This window comes from Pholcus phalangioides, unplaced genomic scaffold, assembly GCF_987345545.1.
Source record: "Pholcus phalangioides strain wild (caught in Gottingen) unplaced genomic scaffold, Ppha-v1.0 ptg000005l_1, whole genome shotgun sequence".
NCBI classification, from domain to species: domain Eukaryota; kingdom Metazoa; phylum Arthropoda; class Arachnida; order Araneae; family Pholcidae; genus Pholcus; species Pholcus phalangioides.
Window position 1 is genome coordinate 9887118 of NW_028301598.1, and position 27467 is coordinate 9914584.

Sequence of the window (27467 nt, forward strand, 5' to 3'; positions counted from 1 at the left end):
CCAAATTTTTCTAATATTACCACCCTACATGGTATTACTGATTTTTAACTGCTGCTTTAAATTAGAAACATTAAATCCAGATACCCTATACAATCAAAGAAATGATAAGCAGTATAAAAAAAAGAGATGGAAAAGCGATGAGATTTTAATTGCAACACACTTACCAAATTTCAAGCATATGATATGAGAAAAAAATTGTTAAGAAACTGAATCATTATTCATGAAATTTGTATTCAGAAAATATAACAAAGCAAGAAAATAACATCGATTACCATTGCCCAGTGCTTATTTTTATTATGCAGATCAGCTATGCAAACTTTATGGAACTAAATATATGTTTTATATGATTTAACACACCCTCCAACACCAAAATAACATTCCTCAAAAAAAAAAAAAAAAAGAATAAAAAACCTCATAGAGTTAAAATTTTATACACATCAATAATAAGTAAAGCAGTGTACAATAGCTTATTTCTTAATAGACCTGTTATTTTACACATTTTACAATATTTTTTTATACACATTCTCACCATACTTGTATATGTATATATATATGTGTGTGGAACTTTGAACCTGAGAAAATATTTGCAAAAGAAAAAAAAAGTTCTCCCCATTGCACTGCAATATCCTAAGAATGACTCGCATCTCTAATATACAGGTTTGATCAGACTGTGAATGATTCTTCAGTCAATAGATTTACTGCTCAGCAGCTCTTCAATCTGAATAAAAAGACAAAAACAATGTGATGCATACAGGCTGTTTCACCATAACTGGCCAAAAGGAATATAATTCTGTGGTTCAATTTAAAATTCAACAAAAATATGAAAAAGAGATTGCGGATATGAAAATATCAGCAAAGAGAACAGAATTGATATAAAGAGAAAACAAGGCTGCTCATACAAAGTATGAATGACTAGATATCAAAAGGAGATGAATTTCAAAAAGAAAATTTACGTCTCTGTAGGGAATAAAAACCCTGTCTCTACACAAATGTGCTAACCAATATGCTACAAAGCACACAGTGGATAGTAGCATCATTTCTCTATTACACTTGTTTTTTTTGCTGGGCTACAAATAATTTTTCACATTTACTTTTTTGCTGGTCTGAAAATCTTTATCCCATTCATTTATTTTTTGCCAGTCCTGAAACAACTTCTACCAATTTTTTTTGCCAGTTTATAAATTATCTCTCCCATTTATTTTTATTTTATTTTTTGCTGGTCCACAACGTGTTTCTTCTATTTATTTTTTGCTGTCGTCAAATTGTGACGATCCGGCGATCCCCAAATTAATTCTCCCATTTTTGACTGTCTATAAAATTTTTCAACCATTTTCTCTGATCTGCAGTTTTATGAAGGTTGGTGAGCACTGCTCTAAGGGAAGAAAATGTCACAAAGGATTACCAAAAAGATCACCAAAAACCTCACCTGTATTTTATAAGCTGTTTTCACATCTGTAAGATCAAGCTTAAGCTCTTCACATTCTTCAACTTTTTCACCATACATCTGAAGAAGTGTGTCATACCTTTGATTGACATCCTGTTTGAATGGAATGTATAGTTAAACAAGAAAAATGAGCAAAAAATATCTATCATTTTCACAGTTTCATACAACTAGGTACAGAACATCAATAAAACTACTTTCAATTGAGAGATAACCAAAAAACGTTTTTTTGCTTTTGATTGTCAAAAACAAAATTGTATGCATACAGCAAATGACCGATATCATTATTCCTTGAAATAATCCCTGTTGTCATCAAACACCTTTTGCAGATGAGTCTCCAGTTGTCTATTACCCTGCCAGTAAAAATTGGGGATCTTGAATGCAAAGTCTTTTGGTGCCAGTCTCAAGACTACCTCATTTTGTGAAGAGTTCCTGCAACGTCTAGGGAATCAAAGATGTGATTGATGTGATAATCTCTTGGTACAAGGTCCATAGAGCATGATGGATGACATTTTCCAGTATTTCTTGAATTTACTGCCAACAGCTATTATCCTTTCCCATTTCCTGGCCAACTTTTGAAGAAAAATCATTAGCAAATGAGACAAACTTGCGGCAGGCATCCACAGACCTATTTGCATTGAGGACGCAATATTTTTACTGCTAAGCATTGCACAGCTGAAAGAATACTACTACTAAACCACACATGTACCTCGTCCATATCCCTCTGCAGAACCTTTAATGAATTGGTACATGCGGGAATGTACGTGTAGTGAAGTTTACTTCTGTGTAACGCTTGTTATGTGTAGTGCTGCCATCTGCCACCAGTTTTTCTAACTATGAGTGAAGTGTAATGATTGAATAACTAATCGTTGTAGGGCTGAAAGAATGCTACTACTAAACCACACATGCACCTCGTCCATATTCCTCTGCGGAACCTCTAACGAATTGGTACATGCGGGAATGTGTGTGTACGTGTAGTGAAACCTGACATGAAGTTTGTTCCTGTGTAATGCTTGTTATGTGGCGTGCTGCCATCTGCCACCAGTTTTTCTAACTGTGAGTGAAGTGTAATGATTGAATAATTTATCGTTGTAGGCGTGTTGCTCTCTGTGGCGAGACTTTTTAATGGGGAGATCGGCTCGCATTTGCGCGTTGAAGTTGGGAACCACAGGAAACCAACTTCAGCCGACCACCACTGCGGTGACGGTGGGGTTCGAACCCGGATCCCCACGATGCGAGTCTGTCATTATGATCACTCGACCACCACAGCGGCCCGAAAGAATGCTGGCAGAAACTGTTGTATGCCAACAGGAAATAATTTTTCTCTTTCCCTAGAATAAGAGACCAGAATGAATGAACGCTAGAACTTTGCCACTGGACTTATCCCGTTGCAGAGATCTCTTCCAGCCCAGCTTCGTGGCAAAGTCTGGAACACTTTATTTTGTGTCAAAAAAAAACCATAAGATACGAAATGTTTATAAAATTTTTCCTGGCCAATTGGGTACTATCACGATTAACAGATTTTGTGGTGATTACAGACAACATGGGGTTGGGAGTTGGAGAAAAGTTTCTGGGTTTTCGTTACGACGGATGAATGTACACATATTAGGATGGAGATATATTTAAAAGCAATTGGAGGGGGGCCCCCATTCCATCTCATCTGTTATATTACACTTGTCATTTTATAAACACACGATACAAAAAAAAACCAAACGAAATGAGAATCTTATTGTGAAACATAAAATATTCATCGGAGCGAGTCATCTCGCTTAACACCTTATTGGTGAGCCACATAAATATGACAATATGAGCACATGTGTTGTGGACATGAAATGCATGAAGAACTTGAATAGAGGAAAGGGAAATACACATACACATTCATATATATAACTGCCAGGCCAAGTCATCTCGCTGCAAACCTATTTTGGTGAACAATGTGGGATTAGCTTAAAGTTGGGATTGTCTGGAGAAAGCCTTAGCTAAGGATTATCTTCGGTCTTGTTGTTTTGGGTGACTTGTTCTGGCTGGTTATATTTATTAAAGAAAAAAATGAATACATCTATACATATAAAAATAAATATATGTCTGTTTGTCCTTTATGCATTACTACATCATTAATCCGATCGCCAGGAAACTTTGGGAAGTTGTTGAGTACAGTCCCATGAAGGTTTCTGGCATAGTTTTTTTTTTTTTTTTTTTAATTTTGTTTTTCTTTTCCTTCATTCCCTTGAATTTCCTTTCTTCTGAGATCGCAGCAATGCGCGACGGGTAAGCTAGTATAAAATAAAAACTACATGTAATGATTATTATGCAACCATTCCTGTCCTCCTGCCTAGCACCCCTGCTAGAAGAGCTGACTGGAGGACAATTGTGGTCATCACATTTACATCATTGTTACGGGAATGTCATAAAAATTCTTGTTCGGGTCCCGTTAGTACATGCTATATCTTGTATATGTAATAGTTACATATTAGTAGCGGCAGTCACGTGGATATGATTTTTGTTGTTGTTTTTATTTATTTCTGTTTTCCCTTATATATTTTTGCAAAGCTTAAAAAAATTATTTTATTAATCTGGTGGACAGATTTTTTGTTTTTTGTTGGCGTGTATATATTTGACAAGGCTTATAATCCGTGCTGCTGTGTTTTTGTTCTTGATTATTTTAAGTGAATCATTGTTTTTTATTGTTTTTGGAATATTTGTACATGTGTAGATGCTTTGTAAATTTTCACTCTATGACATAGTTAACTGGAGTACCCACCATACTGCAAGGCACATTTGTCTGTTCGGTGGCGTTTCCATTTGTGTAAATATATAGGGAATGGGTCATGTCCTGTTAAGAAGGTAGTCACCTCCCTATTCCAGTTTAGTGTGTTGTATGTGACTTGAGGGACAATTTCGTGCACTTTCATAGCCGTTGTTTGAGGTAGAGAACTGCATTGGTAATATTTTTGATGATACAGTACAATGCCCTCTTTTATTCACATATTTGAAAGTTTCATGTTGATTTGACATTCATAGAAACAAAAATTGTTGTCATGGTATGATGCTCTCAACACGTTGTGTATATACATAAATGTCTATTTTTAAAATAACTGAAAAGAAAATTCATGCTGCTGCAGTCATTAATGTATTTTTTTATTATGAATAATTCCAGAACGCAAAGAGAAAATTTTAGTAATCATAACATCTAATTAAAGAGAAATTAATGAATATTTCACTCACTTTATAAAGCTTCTCTGTGCTTTCTAGTTTGTTCATTCTCTCTTGCATTCCTTCATTTTGAGTCGAAACTTCTACGAGCTCCTGCGCAAGTGACTCCCTTTCTCTCTCCAGCTTTGTGATTTCACACTTCAAAGAAATAAATTATCAAGACCAGAGCTTAATCATAAGAAAACTTTTTGATACAGCAATTTACAAAATATTCAGTGTCAATAATGGTACATGAATTAGATAATTTAATTGAAAAATGAAAAATAATGAAATTATATGGCAAATAAAATAATTATGAAGCTTTATCAATCAGAGCTAATGAGCAAACATCATTTGAGTGCTGCTCTTATTTTCCTCGCAGTGTAGCCTACCATTACAGTAAAATAATACCTCAACTGATGAAGATAATTCTTTCCGGAATCACATTCATTAGCCAAAATGTGATTTACCATAGGTTCAGCCCTGTAGCCAGAAATTTCATTCGGAGGGGGGACTACTTGCATTTCGAGGAAGGGAGGACCAAATTGGTTGAATAACAGATTTAACTATCACGGATATTATTGGGGTTTCGCGATGGAAAGCCTGATGATGGGCCGATAGTTTAAATACGGCGTTAGTTGAAGTACAGTGGAATAAAGCAATCTCTTTTCGCAAAGAATCATTTCACGGCAAGCAGGAACAAAAATTTTTTGACGTCCTTTCCGAAATTCCGGGCATACTGAAGCAAAATTCGCTATTTGGTGCAGAAAAATATGAAAATACCCTATTGGAGCAGGATGGTGCAAGATGTTAATTTTGGCGCAGTGCGGCACAATTGGCGCAGAGTTCCCACCCCTGGCATAGGTATCTATGGAAAATTGTTTAATTCATTCTAGGTACTGTCCAAAATTTAAAGATAACTTTTACATCTATAAGCAATATATAAAGGACAGAAACCAACAGAAGGCTGAAATTAACAGCTTCACAATTGGATGAATGAGAATTCCCGGGAAGACAAGAAACTGAAGAGACTTTATATTTTAAACATTAAGCACCTAACTCAATCGGGATCATAGGTATTCTTCTATATCAGTGCTTCTCAACCGGCGGGACATCAGAGATTTCATTCTGTTTCATTTTTCCTCATTTAACTCTCATCAGTCTGTGTATGACCGGTCCTTCCACTCACAAAAATCAACCGGACTTCGTAAAGTTGAGAACCACTGTTCTATGTGATGTGCTCAGCTCATTTCTGTCTCATACATGTAGAATGCACAGGATATTGTGAATATTTTTATTAACATTCATTTATCTAAATGAAAGCACAGAATAATAAATCATAATAAAACATGGTTGATTGTTAGCTCCTATAATATCTAGGATGTTTAGTTTGGTATTGAATGAGTTTTACTGTTGTGCACTAGAAACATTAATTTCTAGGTTTTTGATTTTATTTATTTATTTTAATGCATCTTTTGGTAGCTTAGTCTTCATTTTAAACAAAATGGTTCAAAAGATTTCTGAAAGAAAAAGAGAGGTACATCTGGAATGTTACTCTGAGGTGAATATAAATTCATCAGGCACAAGTAACAATAAATCTGATGATGATGATTGGCTTGAACATTCAGCTCACGAAGTGGCAGTGTTATGTTAGCATATGCATCCATACCAACTGAAAAAATTGTTAGCCAAACCCACACACACATATTTGTTTATACATTTATTATCCCTTTTATTTACCCTAGGGTTCTTAGGGAATGTGCTAATGAACTGTTGTGGCCAGTTGCAGAAGTAGTGTTGCTGAGGGTATCGTCTCAGGGAATTGGAAGCTTGCTAAAGTAGCTCCAATATTTAAAAGAAAGGTAGAGAAACTGCATCAAATTATCGTCCAATGAGTTTGATGAGCTCCCTCTTGAGAATTTTGGAAATCATCATCCAAAAGCAACTGGTGAAATGAATAGACAAGAATAACGTATTACCAAAAAACCAGCATGGATTCAGGAAAGGGAAGTCATGTGTAGCCAGTCTCCTTTGCTTTTATGATCATGTGACTAGGGCGTTGAGAAAAGGCAAAAATGTCTACGTTGTGTATCTTGATTTAAAGAAGGCATTCAAATGGGTCTACCCAATGCTTAAAACGTTTCCATGGAATTGGAGGCAACTTGTTGAATTGGATAGAATCATGGTTGAGAGATAAGTCACAACAGGTTATGGTGAATGAGGAATTTTCTGATTGGACAGGTGTGAAGAATGGAGTACCTCAAAGAAGTATCCTTGGGCCCATACTTTTTATCGGTAAACTTAATAAAGGTATAGATTGGAATTATTATCAAATTCACAGATGACATGAAACTAATGGGGGTTGTTAGGAATCCAAGCAATAGGGAGATGCTCCAGACGAACTTGAATATGATTACAGTATGTGCTAATGAATGGAACATGACCTTTAGTGTTGATAAGTGCATGGTCGCTCATTTTGATTGGAACAACCCACGTCTCACTTATGAATGGTATTATTACCCCGGATGCAACTAGGTCACAGATTTCAAAATTCTCATTGATCAGCAGATGTTTTCTGAACATTGTTCAGTGGTGATCAAAAAAAGCTAATAGAATGCTCGTTTCATTCTCAAAAAGGTCTCTTCGCATTTGTTTGACAAACAAATGAAAAAATCATTATGGTCATTAAAGTTGTTAAAACCTGTAACTGAGCTATTTCTCCTTCTCGCTGTTTCAACTGTGACTGCAGGTTTTCCAATATAGATGTTTGGCATCCAATCCTAAGAGAATCGTAGACAGATATCCTCTGGTTACCAACTGGAGTGGGTAGCCGCCTATCCAGAACATCATCCTGTAATTCATGAAAATATAAAGATCATTTGCAAAACTAAAATCATTCATATCTACAGGTAAAAAAAATAATGCATAGGTTAATAGATATTCAAACTTATTACTATAGCAAATCTCCTGAGTTTTTTAAATCTGCAAGTGGTCATTTCTACCAACACACACATAGTACTTGAAAAAGCGTATTACTCAATATTTTTTCTTAAAAAAATTTAGGACGCTCCTGTAGCTTCCCGAGATGTAAATTTCAAAGTTTGATCACTGATTCACATATAATATGACCATAATATTCTTCAATTAGTATTCAGATGAAGGAAAAAAATAAATATTATGATAATAACAAGTTTTAAAGAAAAAAAATCATGATTTAGGGAGAAAACTGTATTTACCTGACCCCAATTGTTGATACTTTCAACGGAACTTTTCATAGAGGCACTTGGTGATGGGCATGGAGATATATTCTCCTGAAAAGAGAAAGAGATTTTCTTAACAAAAATATTCTGGACACTAAATAATAATGAAAGAAATTATGGACAAAATGTTTGCATGTTCCATTTCCTATCAGATACCCACCCGCATACTTCCTGAATCAACAAATATCTTCATGTAGGTTAAAAGGTTTTTCCTTGAATAAATAGATATTTTTCCAAGCTTAAATCTATGATATAAAACTGCAGTAGAACCCAGATTACCTGGGCATCAATTAACAGAGTTTGGGTTATCCAAGATGTTGAACATGTTATTAATTTATCATCATTATTATTATAACAAGTCGCGGAATGGCATTCAAATGTCGGCTTGGTTGTTATGGCAACATATGTCTTGGCTGGATCATCATTAAAGTTCAGTCATGTTCTCGTTCGTAATCGATGTAGCATCACATCACTAAACATGGTGGCAGAGGTGTTGTAACTCCAGAGCAGGGAAAAGGCCGAATTGCTTGAGCATAACCGAAGCAGCACAGAGTGAACCAATTAGCAGACGGCCACCGCCTGTCCACAGTTTGCAGCTACCAAGTCTCGCACTCAGAGAAGAACCTGCACTGAATTGGAAGATGAAGCAACTACCTCACCCTCTGTCAAATGGACAACCAGCCAGAACCATATTGAGTAGCACTTCTTCTCTTGTGCTTAGATGATGACGCCATGCGACTCTATGATGGACTGGATTTCGTGTCCGAAGATGATGATCGAAAGGTGTCCAAGATCTTGGAGAAGTTTGAAGCTTTTGCAATTGGCCAGCTGAACGAGACGGTATGAGAGGGCCCTCTTCAATAAAAGAAGCTAAAACGAAGGTGAGTTGTTCGATAACTTTTGGCAGCTCTTAGAAGCCAAATTAAAGTATGCGGCTACTGTGACAAATGTATGAACTCACTACTTAGAAATAGAATCGTTGTCGGAATCCGAGATTCGAATACTTATGAAGAGCTTGTTAAGCACAGGTCTCTATCACTTGAGAAATGCATTGATGTTTGTAGGACAGCAAACAAAGCCATACATGAGAGTACAGTCCTGCCTTCACCTGCTGAGGTGTATGCAGTCAAAATCCCACCAGAGTTTCGCAAGATCATAAAAGCTATAAATGCAAATATTGCAGGCTTGAGCATCCGATGAGAAAGGAATCTTGTCCTGCTTTTAAGTACGTGTGCAAAAAATGCAACAAAGCTAATCATTTTGAGACTGTGTGCATGTCTGTAGCAAAGGGTCAGATACAAGCAAGGCGATCATCCAAAGCTAAGCAGATCCAGCAAATCGGGCATGACCCGGATGGAAAATGATTATGTAGAATTTGTGTCTTCAGTAAATACGCATTCTGCAAAGTGTGTTCTCCATGTCAACGACAAAGAGTGGTGTTCCAGTTATACACAGGGGCATCCATCAACCTATTACCCAGGTCAAAAGTATCACCGAATACAAATGTTTTGCTGTGTCATCACAAACTGAAAATGTGGAATAATTTAGAGCTTATCGCAAGCGGGTCATGTAAAGCTGAGGTACATAACCCTAAGACTGGGTTGCGACATACTGTGGACTTTGTTATAGTCGATCAAGAACTGTCACCACTCCTGGGGCTTCCCACATGTGAAGCCATGAATTTGATATCAGTACAACACAGCAATTTCATCAGAGTTGCCAGTGTTATGTTGGAGCCAGGACTGGAAAGCGTTTTTTTCCGAAAGAGTCCACAAATTTCTAGAACAATTCAAACTCCAAGTGTAGTTGGCACTACAATGCAGTCTTCTCTGTCATGAGCATGTCTAGAAAACTTTCCAGACCCAACCTCAATCACAGAGCTAAGGAGATTTCTGGGTATGGTGAATTTTATAGTAAAATACATCCCTAACCTCGCTCATATTGCTGAACCACTCCACAACCTTCTGAAGTCTGAGACTATGTTCAACTGGGGTCCATCACAAAAAAGCAGCCTTTAATTAAGGCAAGAGTGGTTGATCATACGATGCTGGCAACCTTCGATGAAAACTTATATGCCACACTGGAATGTGATGCAAGTGATTAATGAACGAGGAGCTGCAATGTTCCCAGATGGATAAACCAATTGCATTCGCAAGCAGATCCCTGTCGGAAACCAAGTGCCGGTACATAGAGAATGAAGAGGAAATGGTTATATTTAGAATGGATACTCTCTTGCCCATATCCTCAAATTTTGTGTACTGACAGAACTTTGGAGATGGAAATGGGCTTCGTATGTCCAAAAAATGTTCCATGGCCATGCATGGTCCACTTCCATCCGAGCAAGAAATTGCAGGGCGAAATGTTCTTGTATTGGCAGGTCCGCAGGAAACAACTCTTGAACATGTGTAATTTTGTGTGGATAGCATTGCAGGATGTTTCATAAAATTTTACGAACCGTACTGACAGGCATGTCTAAAGTTCGGCCAATTCTCCTAGCACTGCTTGACATTTCCTGCAATGCTTGCTCCACTACTACTTCACCAAACACCAACTCAGGCCATATCGCTATATTGCAATTTACTGCCATTAGTAAGATGGGTTGGAAGTGAAGGCGCTGCCTATCGGTAGTTGCCTGGAGTTCGTTAGGGAAAATATCTTATCTATATCCTACCTTTGGGTTCGAACCCGGGACCCTGACAACAACCTTCATGATGGTAGACGAGCATCTTACCACCATGCCACTCGGGCTGCTGCTTGCTCCACTGACGTCGAAGTAATTGCACTCCTCCCTCTGCCACATTGCATGTCAAATAAACCAATCTCTTCGAATTCAGCAATCATCTTCTTTAGACCATTTGCAAACATTGGATCAAAGCCGCTTCTAATACCCTTTAATGTCCAGAATTTCTTTAATGCAGATTCCACACAGTCACCGTTCTTGTAAAAACTTTCAAAAGCAGAGCCCAATCCTTCAATAACGTCATGATGACCTTCTCGGCACAGAGAATAACATGAACTACATGTTCCCCACCTTTTATCCCAATTACAATGTGTGGTGTGCATGTCATGTCTTTTAATTAGCATCTTATGGTGAGTATAGCGCCATCTATTGGTAAATTTTTTGAACTATTTGGTTTTATTTTGCCGGACAAAATCCCATTGCTTCATGTATATTCAAGTGAAATATCAGGTCATTCTGACCAATGGTTCTTTTTTTATAGCCTTTTCAAAAACAAACAATTATAATCACCCTGTATGTTGCAGTATTTCATGTAACTTTACTAAATTTATCTGATCATTTTATTACACTTACAGTAATTGCAAATAACTATTGCATAAAACATTATTTCCATCATTCATGGCTTTATTTATTTCATTTAGCACCAAAATTCTGTAAGGTTATCAGTTACTTGAGTTAGGTCTGGTCCACATTAGCTCGGATAATTAGAGTCCTATTGTACTTTGGTTTTCCTTTAATTTAAGACAACCTTTTCATAATTTATGGAAAAAAAAGAATAATTGCTTTAAAACTCATTGCTTTACCTTATTTTTCAGTTCTTCTTGCAGAGTTCGAACTATTTGTCGTTCCTCTTTGAGAAGCTCTAAGCTGTTTTTCAATTCACTTCCAAGTCTTTCCTGTTTGATAAATAAATAATGTGAAATTCAATGAGTTGTTTTGAAAAGGGCATCAGTCACATTTTTTTTTTTAAAAATGAGTAATGAGTGTAGTTATGTTCTGTGGGCTTAGGTACACGGTTTTGTATGAAAAGGGTACCAATTCGATGTTCAGCATGGCTTTAGTAGGCAACTGAATTTAGAGTTTGTTTTGAAAGATGCATCAGTCCTGGATTCATGCCTTTTTCAAAATATTTTTGCTAGTGCTACCATGTGGTCATTCAGTGAAATAAAACAATGGCAATCCCAGAATTAATTGTTCTGTGTTGTTTCATTGTACTTTAGTTTCTTTAGTGTTGCAGAGGTAAGAGCAAATGCTCTAGAATCAAATCTATTCTAGCAGACATTTGTAAAAAAATCCATGAACATAATTGAATCTTTTCCTGTGAAGCAAGTTCATTATGCAAATTCTAATTGGAATATTAAATACCTAAATGCTGATCTAACTATCAAACCAATGTATTCCTTATTTTGGCAGAAATACTAAGATATTAAGGTAAGTTATGGATTTTTATCTCAAGTATTTCACTGAAAACTTTGGCTATGAGTTTGGCGGACCTAAAAAAAAAGACGTGTGTGTGACATGAGGGGAACTCAGCCAAAAACTAAAACATATTTTTTGAATAATAATGCAAAAAAGCATGTCTGCTGCTGAGTTGTTAGTGCATAAATGCAAAGCAAAAAAACACTTTGCAACAAAATGAAGAAAGTTAGCGAGATGTGCAAAACACAAGACAATGCTGCCTGTATTTACTTTGACTATATGCAAAACCTCCCTTTACATCATACAGTATACCTGTACAGGAGGTTTTCATTTAAGACAACTGTGGATGTACAATTTCTGCATTCACACTGAGAAAATGGAAACACCAACATATCGCTTATGCCATTTAGTAAAAGAGGGCCAAATGAAGTTTGCACTTTTATTAATAAATACATTTTTTAATTAATAACATACCTCCCACTGAAAAACCCTCTATTTATTTTTGGATGCGTGTGGTGGCCAAAACCACAACACTGTCATTTGATATCTGATGATACTAGTGTCGACTGCACAAGTTGATAAAGTTGTCCAATACTGCCCAATAAGTGGTCATTCTTTTCTCCCCTGTGCAACTTTGGTGTGATAAAGAGACACATAAGAAAGAGTGCTTGCATATACTCGTGAATAGAATATGCAAAGATGGCATATTAGATAGGATTATTAGCAGAATCAGGTAAAAATTGAAAATTTACTAGTGTATTACACGAGGAAAACTTTTCTGTTGATTTTAAAGGTTGGTGGAGTAAATTCTACAAGAAGAAAGTTTTATCTACAGAATCTTTGGGGAATAAAGTTCCTAAATGAAATTAAGAGTTCAATATTTCCAAGTACCACATGTTTGAATGTGTCAAGAACAACAAAGGTATATTAAAGATCTACGAATATATAGACAGTTTAAAAACCCATATTTTCAGACTTACTAAAAAACAAACTGACCCTATTCAGCTTTTTACTGACTATGCCTACACTGATAAGTGCCCAATAAACTCCAAAAAAATTCAGGACATTTAATAACTTCAACGATATACAGTAAAACCTTGATAAGTCGTCACTCCATGTTACCGAAAAATTATGACAGCTTAAGAGAAGTGACGACTTAAGCAAAGTGCCATCAGTCTCAGTGTGCAATATTGTGAAAATTGTATCAATTAAAAATAATACACCATTTATTAAAATATGAATCAAAATTACAATATAAAATTTACAGATTGCAAAAGAAAAAATAATAGAATATTTTTTTTAATCTCTTATTACTTAAATTATTGGGTAAAATGTATTGGTACACTTTGATTTATACTAGCAATTTTTATTTTAGACTAACTAAAGCAACTGTTAAAATAGTTAGCTTTTCTTCACAACACAACTACTGCACATATTTACATATATACTACTATATAGAATATATACTATATATATATAGAACTACTGCACATATTTTACATATACATGAAATTTAATTTTAGTGTTTTAATTCTACGTCAGTATTTCATGATACAACTACAAGGTAATCTCAAACACAGGAACCACTTTTGACTTGGGGGGGGGGGGGCTGAGAAGGGAAAAATAAGCATTAGAAGACCTAAGCTTTGGAAACAATGTCTGGTTTTTCAACAAAGATATTTTGTTTAAATTTGAAGCCCTAAATTAGTGGGGCCCATGCAGAAATCAGGTTTCTTCTAGCTCAAACCATCCCTTATGTTTCAAAAACCTTGGTCGGCAAATGAACTTCCCCAGCATAACTTTCGTTACTTAAACTGTTCCATTTTGGTACATAGGCTTTTATGGTGACTTTTAAGCATATGGCAATGCTGTTATAAAACTTTTTTTTAATGGAAGCCATAAAAATAATCCGTTCCTCTCTATCAAACTTTTTCATAGTGACGACTTAACCAAAATTGGTGACAAGTAAACGAGGATTTAACCAGTCAAGTGGTTACGACGGCATTTGTCGTCGCTGCCATACGTAATGTTGGTGCCTACGATGGCATTTGCCGACGTACAGACTTTTTTCGGTCTTTTTCACTAGTCAAGTGGTTAAGATGGCATTTGCCGTCGCTGATATATGTAATGGTGTTGCCTACGACGGCATTTGCTGACACACAGACTTTTCTGTCTTTTTCACATAGATATGACAAAATAATTTGTCATACATGTGCTGCCATCTCTGTACAGCCATCCTTCTATTTTATTATCTCATCACTAGATGGAGTTGACAATTATATTTCAAGGTCTGAGATTATTATTACTATTATCTTTGCCATGCTTTGCAAAGCTGCATCCCCATCATTTTTGTTTCAATTTCCAACTCCCTTGCGAAGATGCATCTGTTTTATTACTCATATATCTTTTAGCAAAGGTTCAACTACTATGGTTCCACATAAATCCATCAACAGTATTTCTTTTAGTCACAGGACATTATGACCGCCCCCTCCCCACTTTCGGGGTGTCATATTACGTCTCGACACATTCGAGCTATAAAAAAACATGCTATAAAAAATATTTTAATGTTTCAAACTTCCAAGAAAAGGAAAAAAAAGGAAAAAGCACACGCATCTTCAAAAAAAAGTGGGAACTGCGGGTAATGCTCAGAGAAATTAATTGGACAGTTGACTGGTTAATAACATTGTTGTCTATGAAAGCTGGAAGGGCCTGAAGAAAAGCAACGACTTAACTGGAGTGATGACTTAACAAGATGTTTTACTGTATTCCAGATGAGTACTTACTGTTTTATTATGAGATATTCAACTGGCCAACCAATGATGGTGGACACAATGAATAAAAGTGTTTTTGACATTGTTTTGAATATATATACATGTTCATATTTTTTTATACTTCAATATAGTTCCATTGTATATCTTTAGTAGATACTCCCTGTTCTGGTTATAGGTTTAATTTTGATTGTATATTAAAAATGTTACAAAGTATTTGCTCTTTTCATGTCATAATTTTTTAAAAAGGCATCAGTCCACCCATTTTCCTGTTTTTTTTACAGAATTATGGTAAGAGCTATTATGACCTGAAAATGGTATTTTATGCACAACTAGATATAATAGCCGGCGCTGCCTGGGGATTTCTTCAATGAGGCTTTTTGGATCACATGATATCTCCCCCTTTCTTTGAGGGACATACAAACCATGTCATAATATGGCGACTTCCTGCGCGACTCATGAAATAAAAAATCTAGATTTAAAGAAAAAAGAAATGTAGAAATGAATATTTTTCCCCTTTTTTAAGGGACACTAAGTATTTTGATTCCCCCCCCCCCAAACTTCAAATTATCCATATCTGCCTGTTTCAGCTTCCAAAAATTCTTAGTTAAAGCTGTGGAATTTCTTCGATGTACTTTACTGGCCCACAATTCATTTTAAAACATCCTAAACTATGAATTAATGCAGTTGAATCTCAAAAGACAATACGGAGACATTATTTTTCATGCTTGAGAAGATGTAAATAAAAAGTTGAAATCAATATTATTGCATGAATGTCTAACTCAAAAGTAGGTCCGGCTAATTACTTCATTTTTACTCTCCTGGGCTTCGTATATCTCTAAACGAACTCAATATTTCAAAAATTGATAATTTTAAAAATTGTATTGAATTCTCGATGTGGTGGAAAACTCCACTAAATTGCCACATTTCTACAGTAAAATCGGCAATTTTAACACTGATTTCTATGGGGTTCATCCTTTGCCTAAACCTCAAAGTAATGTTGATGATGATTCTGAAGTCTATTCAAAAAGTCTCATTACTGGGAATATTGAAAATGTGACAAACCATTATAAAGGCATAAACTATTATACATATACTGGCAGCATTAAAGAAGTGGCAAATCATTGTAAAGGCATATACACGTCTGAAACACATTGCTAGGGAACCACGGTAACCAAAGTAAACGTTCCAAAAGTGATTGTTGAGACCTAAAATCCATTGTTGCTCAACAGTTTTTTGTGCATTTACCCTGCTCTGATGAAATTTTAAAGTAGCCTATCGTTCCAGTTGGGTCACATTTGGTATATATGTAAAATCTGGTGATGACTGATTTAAAATTGCAAATTTGTAAGGAGAAAAAAACACATGCACGTGCACACACGCAGGTAGGCAAACAGACAGACAGAAAATCAGTTATATATAGATTACAATAGGTATTGAGGAATAAAAATCCCTTTAGTCTAACTGAAAACTTGTCTGCAAATCAGTCTTTTGTTGTTTTCAGAAAATTTGCTTTCGTGGACTCGTGCCCTTTTCGAAACCACTGTTTCAATTATACTTCTATTAAGAGTTATGTACTAGGAAAAGATTATCACAGCCTTGACAGACCATCTAGCACAGTGATTCCCCATCACTGGGGGGCGATGGAATGTTCCAGGGGGCGGTAGAAGCTACGGGTATAACATAGGATCCTATGGGTTGGATTGCGTTGGGAGAAAAAAATTTCTGAAGAAGGGGGCGATAGGACAAAAATGGTTGGGAAACTATGATCTAGCATGATTAACATCCCCAGCTAACCCTTACAAAGATAGGCCATGATGGACTACAACAGTGTTTACAAAACAAAAAGGACAGATAAACAGGGAAAGAAATGAAGAAAATCGAGCATATAAGTTTAAAAGAAAAAGTGGAAAAATAAGAAGGGGAAAAAAAAAGAGAAATAAGAAATTTTTACTTGCATCCTATCCTCCTATCATGGAGATGACACCCTGAGAAAAAGAGAACTTAATTCAGCAGCATAATTGGCATCGTCAATCTGTTTATGAAAAAGATAGAGGTGGACATCCCCCCCCCCCATCTGAGAAGCCGGTAAAAACAGCAAGAAAATAACAATGAAAACAAAAGTTTGCACATATTCCTGAAGATCATTTTGTTGAGCAAAAGCATCATGTACTGTAGTTTCTTCATGAATAAATTGGGGGAAAAGCATTCAATTCTGTTAACATAGAAATAACCATGAAATTAAATGTTCATTTCACAGCACATTGATAATCATTTTATGCAATCTATTGGACCTATAGTTCAGAACCAGCTTTAAAAACATAGATACGGCATGTTTATAACCCATCTGAGGGTCATACCTAGAATAACACCTAGAAAAATCATAGAAACAACATTTCCTTGAACCAGGAAAAAATACACTCATGAAACAAACTCATGATCATTAATGATACATATACACTCAATTTATGCCATCACAAAGACTTACTTTTTCATCTTTTAGATGCTTTATCTCAGATGCAAAATTCTGTCGCAAATTACTCATAGCCATCTCATCTCTGGGGGAAAAAAGTTGAAAGTTTCTTAAAGAGCACATACAAACAAAATAAAATTAACTGAGGTAAAAAAAGTGTAACTGGTTAGTTTTAACATGAATAATATGACATGATGTTACTCTTCACTTGTTTATACAACATACAGAAAACTGGATGTTGTGTGACGATGCCGATTTTTTGGAAAGATGTTTGATTGTTCTTTCCAAAAAACAGCATCCAGTTTTCTGAGTATCTTGCATTAACATGAATAATTTATCAGGAAATAAAAAAAAATGTGAGCTAAACACCAACCTTTCTTTACTTTCTTCAAATACTCCCAATTGTGATTTTAGCAATTGCAACTGTAACGAGATTTGAGATTTCTGTTGCCGTAATTCACTGTTCTGTAGTTCCAACTTGTTACACTTTGAGCTTAACTCCACATATTTCTCTGTAGCTAACTTCTCCCTCTCTGAAGAGACTGACAATTGATTCTGACAATCACCTAAATTCAAACAAAGAACAGTTTTCTCACTCCCACTATCAGTTATACTTCAGCACAAAGATCAAGTCATCCACAATGCAGATTGCATAGAAGAAGACATACCATAAGCTTAACCATTAAATTTTGAGTAACTATATTTGAATACATAAATATACTCAACACTAGTTTAATTAATACAGATTGAAAATATTAATGCAGTGATACCTCGGCTAATGAACACTTCGACTTACCAAGTTTTTGGCTAACAAAGATTTTTCTTATGATATCTCTACTATATCTATCTTTTTTCATGATATTTGCTAATGAATATAGATTAGGCTAATGAATGTTCTCTTGGATGCGGATTCATTCGTAGTATGACATAATTTAATAGTCATGTTGGAGCTCAATTTTTGCACCAGTCATTAATGCCTTATTGGGCAGTAGAGGAGCAGTGTTCATGAGTAATGAAGGATAAACCACCCAGAAGGGGCCTCTCTCTCCTCCGATGACGTTCCAGGAAGAGGCCACTCACACTCTTTAGTTTCAGTTTCAGTTCCTCTCTTTTTTTCTTCTTTTACTCTGTCTGTCTAGATATGTGTATGCTTGTTGTAGACAAGGACAGTCATGCAGAATACTCCTCCTCCCATAGATGAATTAAATATCAGTTAATTGTTATGTGATTTAATACTTTCCTTATTGAGAATCTTCTTCCTATTGAAACAAAGAACAAAGAACAGAAAAAGGCTGGAACTCGAGGTCGAAGCTTTACGGGAAAAAGTTAGGGTGCTAGAGGGCCCGGTTATAACGGACCCTCTGGTCGTCGAGCCACCTGTTGATGAAGAAGCAATCTCCACGAACAACGACATTTTAGAGGGCGAATGGGTGGTCGTGGATGAGGTAGAGGGGGATAGTGATAGGGGTTTAATCATCGGCGATTCTATGGTTAGGGAACTTGGGAACCGAGTGTGTAGGGATTTTCGGGGTTTCGAGCGCTGTTGTCTTCCTGGGGGGAAGATTGGCAACGTTCGAGACGTTTTTCATCGCCGAAAGTTGCCCTTGCGGGTGATTCTGTGGGTGGGAACAAATCAGGTAGGAGCGAATATTAGTGAGTCTCTGTCAGAATACCGGGATTTACTATTATCCGCTAGGGAGGGGGGTTCAGATGTGGCAGTGATTCCAGTGCTGCCAAGGGGTAGTAGGGGATATAGGAGTAGGATCCACCAATTCAATATAGGCCTGAAGGACATTTGCTCCTCACTTGGGGTCACGTTCTTGGAGCTTCCCGCATTTACCGATAGGTGGCTTCGTTCGGATGGGATCCATCTAAATAAGAGAGGGGTCTGGGAGGTTTACGATAGTCTTAGGTCAGGTTTTTTTACTCCCAGACCACGTAGTCGGGAATGCGGGTTAGTTAATGATAATCACAACAGTACTGACGGGAAATTACCCACCTCTGACTTGGATGGCTTCTCGATTGACAACAAACCACCGGGCAAATTAAAATGTGTGTTAATAAATGCCAGGAGCTTGGGTAACAAGAAAGATTTTTTAGAAACTATGATAGTTGTGGAGGACTTGGATCTTATAGCCATTACAGAATCTTGGGCAAACGATGGGGATGAATCTTTCTTACACATCTCCGGATACGATACTTTTTTGAGAAATAGATCTGATAGGAAAGGGGGTGGAGTGTTGATATACGTGAAATCATGTTTGAAGGCTAGAGAGTGTAACGTGCAGAGAAGTGATATTGAAACCATATGGGTTGAACTTGAGAACAAAAGACGTCATAAGCTTATTGTTGGGGTTTGTTACAATCCACCGAATAGGGATCAAAACTATATCGCCAAAATGCATGATGAAATTTCCTACATGTGTAAGCGAAAGAGGGTTCTCATACTAGGGGATTTCAATTACCCGGGTATTGATTGGGAGAACCTTTCATCTGGAAATCAGTATGAAAGAGACTTTCTTAAGTTGGTGCTCGAAAATTTTTTGTATCAGCAGGTATCAGAAGCCACTAGGGGTACTGCTATTTTGGATTTAGTTCTTACTAGTTCTGAGGATCTAGTTGAACATGTTTCGGTGGGGGAAGAGTTTTCTTCCAGTGATCATCGTATCGTCAGATTTCACTGTAACTTTTCCTCGGGTGAGGTTGATAACAAAAGACTGGTTCCTTGTTTTCGGAGAACTAACTTTGATGTTTTGCGAAGAAGGTTAGCGGAAGTTTTCAAAGACCGGTTGGAATCAGTAGGGGTGGTAAGTCAATGGGAAGAATTTAGTACGAAGCTGTCCTCTGTTTTGCACGACGTCATACCCTTTGTTCGAAAAAAGCGTGTTTGTACATCACACCCTCTATGGTTCACGGATAGCGTGCGGAACCTTTATCTTGAAAAGAAAAGAGCATTCAGAGAGTATAAAAGTGGACGAGGTGACCTATCATTGTTTACTGATAAAAGAAGACTGTTGAAGAAAGCGATAAGGGATAGTAAAAAGCAAGTTGAATCTAGGTTGGCAGATAACATTGGCTCTGACCCAAAATCATTTTTTCGATACGTCAATAATGGATGTAAGGGGACAGTTGGCCCCCTCTCGATAGGAGGCTCAAAAGTAGAGAGCAATGTAGGCATGTGTAGTGCTTTCAATGACTTTTTCGCGTCGGTTTTTAATGGAGATAATGATATTCGATATACGGGTGTTGCATGGGGTAATAAAACGCTCAACGATATTCAAGTGGAAGATGTGGAGGTCCTAAATCTTCTAAGAAATGTATGTGCAAGCAAAGCACCAGGACCAGATGATATCTATCCCAGGGTTCTCAGGGAAGGTGCTAATGAATTGTTGGGGCCAGTCGCACAGATATACAGGAGTAGTGTTGCTGAGGGTATCGTCCCGAGAGATTGGAAACTGGCTAACGTTGTTCCGATATTTAAGAAGGGTAGTAGAGAAGTGGTGTCTAATTATCGTCCAGTGAGTTTGACGAGCTCCCTCTCGAAAATTTTGGAAATTATCATCAACAGGCAGTTTGTGAAGTGGATAGACGAGAATAATGTATTGTCGGATAATCAGCATGGGTTCAGGAAGGGGAAGTCATGTGTAACTAACCTCCTTTGCTTCCATGATTACGTGACTAAGGCTTTGGGTAACAGCAAAAATGTCGACGTTGTTTACCTTGATTTCCAGAAGGCATTCGATCGGGTCCAACATGGCAAACTCTTGAAGCGTTTACACGAGATTGGAATAGGGGGCAACTTGCTGAATTGGATAGAATCGTGGTTAAGAGATAGGTCGCAACGAGTTATGGTGAACGGGGAATTCTCTGGTTGGACAGACGTCACAAGTGGAGTTCCTCAGGGAAGTGTCCTTGGCCCCATACTTTTTTCACTTTTTATCGACAAACTCGATCAGGGTATCGATGGAATTACTAGCAAATTCGCAGATGATGTGAAGCTAATGGGGGTAATCGGAAATGAAAGCGATAGGGAGTTGCTCCAGACCAACTTAAACAAGATTGCAGCATGGGCAAATGAATGGAGCATGACGTTTAGCGTAGATAAGTGCATGGTCGCTCATTTTGGTTCGAACAACCCACGGTTCTCTTACGAGTTGAATGGTGTCACTATCCCGGATGCAACTAGAGTCACCGATTTGGGAATTCTCATTGACGAGCGACTTAAGTTTTCTGAACATTGTTCAGCGGTTGTCAAAAAAGCGAATAGAATGCTTGGTCTCATTTTCAAAAAGGTCTCTTCGCGTTCTCCTAAAGTCATTCTTCCGCTTTTTCGAGGCTTAGTTCGTCCTGGACTGGAGTATGCTGTAAGGTTTTGGAGACCATACCTACAGAGGGACATAGACTTGGTTGAAGGGGTGCAGAGAAGAGCTACGCGTGTCCTTATTGGCACACAGGGCTTGAGTTATGAAGAAAGACTTCATTTTTTGAATATGTTTACATTGGATGAACGCAGGTGTCGAGGAGATATGATCGAAGTGTTCAAAATTTTCAATGGGATGGATAGGATGGACCATGAACTTTTAGTACACCGCCAATCGACTGCTTTTACAAGGGGACACCAGTATCGATTGGTGAGGGACAATGCAAGGTTATGGTGTCGCAGGGAATTTTTCTCCAATAGGGTTGTTAATAAATGGAATAGCTTACCCCCGGAGGTAGTAAATTGTAACACAATTGACACGTTTAAAAAGAAATACGATAAACATGTTGGGGTAAATCGAGAAGCTATCCATTCTTAGAATAAGACAACCATAAGTATTCTTTATGGGCATTGTATAGTATTTTATCATGTGTATATATTGTTTGTAATTTGTGTTAATTGCATTTTTATTTGGGTTGCTGTATTTTTGAAACATATGACAACCATATTTTTATGGGCATCTTTTTATCAGCCACCTCGTTGGGCATTTTGCCTGTTGTGGCGTTGTATTTGTATTTGTATTTGTATTTGAAAGAACCCTCTAACATAGTGGCGTCCGCGACAGTGACAATAGGATACATGTTCTTAATATGGAAATCAAATCTTTGAAAGCAGCTCGTAAAAGTCTTCGTGCTTCATTCACGAGATGCTGTACAAGTATCGAAGCTGCTTTGGCAGATGATTCCAAGCAACTGAATCATGAAGCTTCATTGAAACAATTGACTGATAAGTTTAACCTCTTGGAGACAGTGCAAGCACAAATTGCGGAAATATTGTTGTCAGCCGAGGATACATCCGAATTCGAAAATGATTTCGAACTGGCAGAGGAATATCGTGATAAATTCTTGCTGATAAGCAGTATTACAGAAAAAGAATTGGAAAATGCGGATTCCATTGGGAGTCATTCAACTTCTCAGAAACGAAAGTTTAAGCTTCCAAAACTTGTGTTGAAAACATTCGGTGGTGATCCTAGAGATTACTTGGAGTTTTGGTCTCAATTCGTAAAAATTCACGAAGATGGTGACATCGCAGAAGAAGATAAATTCCAGTATTCGCTGCAAGCTGTTGTTCCAGAGTCAAAAGCTGCACGTCTTGTACAGAGCTTTCCATTGACCAAAGAGAATTATGCAAAAGCTATTTTGCAGTTGAAGGACAGATTTGGAAGGAACAATTTGTTGGTCCAAATATACGTCCTGAGACCTACAGATGGTCATGAGGAATGCAACTTCAGGAAGAAACAAGACAGATCTTGCAGAGCTTTACGACAACTTGGAAGCAAGTTAATAGCATTGGAAAGTTTAGGAAAGACGAAGGAGAAGTTTGCTGATTTTCTGGAGCCACTCGCAGAATCGTGTCTACTGGAATTCATTCTCCAAGCATGGGAAAGAAACTGCTCTAATGAAGATGCATCGGAAAGTGGTAGCATGCGCTCATTAAATAAACTGATGTAGTTTCTTCAAAGCGAAGCAAAAGTGAAGAGATGATTGCTCTAGCTCGCACGGGACTGGGTGTGCAGAAAATGTGTGTGTCACAGAAACAGGAACCCCAGCCACCCACCATTGCTGCGTTAGTTAACGCTAATTCTGATAATGGGGGTAAGCAAAATTTTACTTGTATATTTTGCATGAAAAACCATAAGTCGGCAGAGTGTCTCAAGGTTAAAAAAATTACATTCAGTGAACGAAAAAATATACTTGTCAAAACTCGAGCATGTTTTCGTTGTTTGAAAGTGGGACATTTTTCTCGAAACTGTAAGAGTAAAGTTAAATGCTTAAAGTATGATAAATCCCATTTAGAGATTATGTGTCCAAATAAAGATACTAATAATGTTAGCTTGGATAATTCTAACAGTGTATTAAACACCACTGCGTTATCCAATCACTCCTTAACAAAGAATGTCTATTTGCAAACTCTTGCAGTGAAAATTTGTTACAATGACAAAGATATATTAGTCAGAGCACTATTAGACTCTGGGTCTCAGCGCTCTTATATTACTCAGAGGGTCATTGATAGCTTGAAGTTGCAATGGGTATCAAAACAAACCATAGTTCACTGTATGTTTGGGGGGAAGGAGACTGCTCCAAGTATGCACACGGTGTATAGTTTGGAAATAAGGAATATGCAAAACAATTTTTCATGCATCATAGAAGCTCTATCTGAGAATAAAATATGTGGATTTATTCCTAAAATTAATGATCTTGCCACTTTGCAAGAAATAAAAGAAAAAAGTCTTGACATATCAGATTTATACGTGGCCGAGTATGACATTGATTTGTTATTGGGAGCTGATGCAACCGGAAATTCTGTTAAATTAAATTGTGGTTTAATGGTAATTGAAACCAAGTTAGGTTGTACTCTAATTGGAAAGCAAAAACTTGCAGAAAATCGTTTCAGTGATAGAGTGATAACATCGTTGCTTTCAATGAACTAGGATGTAAATGAATTGTGGAATCTTGAAATGTCAGGCATTCGAGGCCCTGTAGAAAAAATGAAGGAAAATGAGGAGGTACATAAAATTGTTGAAAATTTCAAATCCACTTTGAAAACACTTGATGATGGCAGATTATAAATGGATTTGCCATTCAAAATTGATCCTTCGCAATTATCAAATAACAACGATTTGACGCGTAACAGATTAATAAGTATGTGTAAATTCGCCGAGAAACATAATATGTTAATGGAATACCAATCCGTTTTCCAGGAATGGGAAAAAATGAAATTTATAGAAAAGGTTCCAGTAAACGAGATTGAGAATGAAAATTGCCATTATTTGCCTCATAGACCTGTTGTGAGAGCAGATAGCGAAACGATGAAAATTAGACTGGGATGTTTGATGCATCGTCTAGAGAAAAAGGGCAATTATCATTAAATGATTGTTTGTATACTGGCCCTAACATGATTGAATTGATAACAGACATTTTGGATTGGTTCAGATTTCATCCCATAGGTTTGTCTGCCGATATAGAGAAAGCGTTCCTTCAATTGAGTGTTTCTCCCCGAAACCGGGATTATTTATGTTTTTTCTTTCCTTCTAGCAATAAAGAAATAATTTATAGACATTGACGAGTTGTATTTGGTGTTTCTTCAAGTCCATTCCTTCTTGCTGCATCTATAAATCATCTCAATGATACGCAATCAGAATTTGCAGATGTTGCGCAACAGTTAAAACATTCATTTTATGTTGATAATTGTATAACTGGAGTTAATAGCCTAGAACAGCAAGAAAAATTCATTGAACAGGCTTCACAATTAATGTCGCGAGGCCGTTTTAATTTGAGAGGTTGGGAGAGCAACGTTCCCAATAAATTATTATCGAAGTGTTCAGGAATCACGTCGGTTCTAGGTATTTTGTGGGACCTGGATAGAGACACGTTGAAGTGTAATACAAATGCTCTTGAAAATAATAGACAAACAAAACGGAGCATATTGGCATTGGCACAAAAGATTTTCGATTCGATTGGTCTCTTTTGTGTTCTACCACAATAAAACCCAAAATTTTGTTGCAAGATACATGGAAAATGAAATTGAACTGGGATGCTCCCTTGCCTGACCACATTGAGAAAACATTTTCAGACTGGTCGAACGGACTTGCCTGCTTGAAAGATATTGAAATACCTCGTTATATAGATGTCAGAGAAAATTCCGAATTTCATGTTTTTGTCGATGCCTGTAAAACTGCTTACACAGCATGCATTTTCGTAAGATCAGAAACAACAATGGGCATTAAAGTTAAGCTGCTACGAGCAAAATCGAGGGTGTCCCCCTTGAAGCAATTAACCATTCCCCATCTAGAATTGATGGCATATTGCATTGGTGCTCGTTTAGCAAGTTCCATTAGAGAAGCTTTAGGCATGCCTGATCTTAGAATAACTTTCTGGTGGGAAAGGCTAGTGCGCACACTGAAAGAATTGCTCAGGCAAACTTTGGGAAAAGCTGTTCTTTCTCTAGAAGAGCTGTCAACAGTGCTGCGTGACTGAGTCAGTCATCAATTCAAGACCCCTTACTTATGTGTCCTAAACTACCGAAGATTTGACACCCATAACACCTGCGATGTTTCTAAACCAAAACATGGTTTACAATGTGCAAGACATTGATGAGTGCGAAGCTAACAACCTCAGAAAGAGAGTTCGATACCGACAGAAAGTGTCAAACGATTTACGACAGCGGTTTCGTAAAGAATATTTGGGTCTACTAATTCAAAGAAAGAAGAAACTATCATCAACCCACAGTTGAAAGTTGGGGATGTCGTCCTTGTTGGGGACAATTCCAAAAAAAGAATGGATTGGCCTTTGGCGAGAATCACTCAGCTGATTCCGGGGAGAGATTAAAAAATAAGAACTGTCATAGTGAAGTCTCAATCCGGAACATTTGTGCATCCAATACAAAGAATTTTTCCATTGGAAATACACGATAATGCACTTTCTAATTTGTTCTCTTGTAGTGACAAATCTTTTTCAGATCCTGATCTTCCCATGGACAACACTGTTGATGTAGGACCAACATCCAGATTCGGTCGGGTACTCAAAGCTCCTGAAAGATTGGTCTTGAACTAGGTCAAAGCTGTTTTGAAGACTTCGCTGCAAAACACCGGGGAGGATGAAGGATAAACCACCCAGAAGGGCCTTTCTCCCCCGACGACGTTCCAGAAAGAGGCCACCCACACTCTTTATCTTAGTTTCAGTTCCTCTCTTTTTTTCTCCTTTTACTCTGTTTGTCTAGATATGTGTGTGTGCTTGTTGTAGACGAGGGCGGTCATGCAGAATTAACCTCCTTACATAGATGAATTAAATATAAGTTATGTGATTTAATACTTTCCTTATTGAGAATCTTCTTCCTATTAAAAGAACCCTCTAACAAATAACTTGTGGTGATAAGTCCAGCTAATATAATAAGTTCCTGGCGGCGAACTGTGGCAAATTCATGTAACCCAGCTGTGTTAGAAGCCAGAGCTGGTAGATGACTTGAGGTTGGGGTTTCCTTGTCACTGTCTGGCTTCGTCAATCAGATGTTCATGCTAAGCTTGGTCAATATGGATGCATTGGGGGAACCTGATGTGTTCTAATGGAATGCTAAGGAGGAGTGTGCCAGCTCAGGACAGAAACACAGCAGGCAAAATTTCGTCTTTTCTGAGGCTTAGTTTGTCCTTTTGGACAATTTTAGGTTGTGGTGTTGAAAGGAGTTTTTCCCTAATAAAGGTTGTTAATAAATGGAATATCTTATTTCCGGGGGGGGGGGCAGGAATTCCAACATAATTGACATGTTTAAAACGAAGTACAATAAACATATTGGGATAAATAGAGAAGCTATTCATACTTAGATAGAACAACCATAACCTTTTTTGTGGGCAGTAAATGTATTATTTTTCAGACATATGTTTTTATATTTGGTTGCTATTTTTTGGTTATATTTGGCATCCATATTTTTTACAGGCTTTTTCCTCAGCCATCTTATTGGAAAATTTGCAATGTTGTAAACAATTTGCCTGTTGTGGCCTGTTTGTATAATCAGAATTACTGTTACTGGAGCCAGATTAATTTATGTCTGTCTCGGAATCCTGTTCCAGTTATTCCTCTGTTTCTCTTTGAGAAAGCTTTTGTCATTTCATGTGAAATAAATGATTTACGTAAGGGGAAAAATTCATTAAAAAAAGAGCATTCACTATACAAAATTATTCATGATCAAGTTTTGGCCTGA

General features: G+C 37.1%; 1 protein-coding gene across 1 annotated transcript in view; it reads right to left on the reverse strand.

The window, feature by feature from the left end:
* Positions 1 to 270: 270 nt before the first annotated feature.
* Positions 271 to 27467, reverse strand: part of LOC149086269 (TATA element modulatory factor-like) — a 76949-nt gene continuing 49752 nt past the window's right edge. Inside the window, exons 17-24 of the mRNA XM_089232292.1 lie at positions 17667 to 17859; positions 17309 to 17378; positions 11437 to 11529; positions 7870 to 7944; positions 7335 to 7484; positions 4667 to 4792; positions 1427 to 1537; positions 271 to 718 (exon numbers count right to left, since the gene is read on the reverse strand). Coding sequence (XP_089088418.1) covers positions 683 to 718; positions 1427 to 1537; positions 4667 to 4792; positions 7335 to 7484; positions 7870 to 7944; positions 11437 to 11529; positions 17309 to 17378; positions 17667 to 17859 — 854 coding nt within the window. The 3' untranslated portion in view covers positions 271 to 682. The remainder of the gene's footprint in view (positions 719 to 1426; positions 1538 to 4666; positions 4793 to 7334; positions 7485 to 7869; positions 7945 to 11436; positions 11530 to 17308; positions 17379 to 17666; positions 17860 to 27467) is intronic.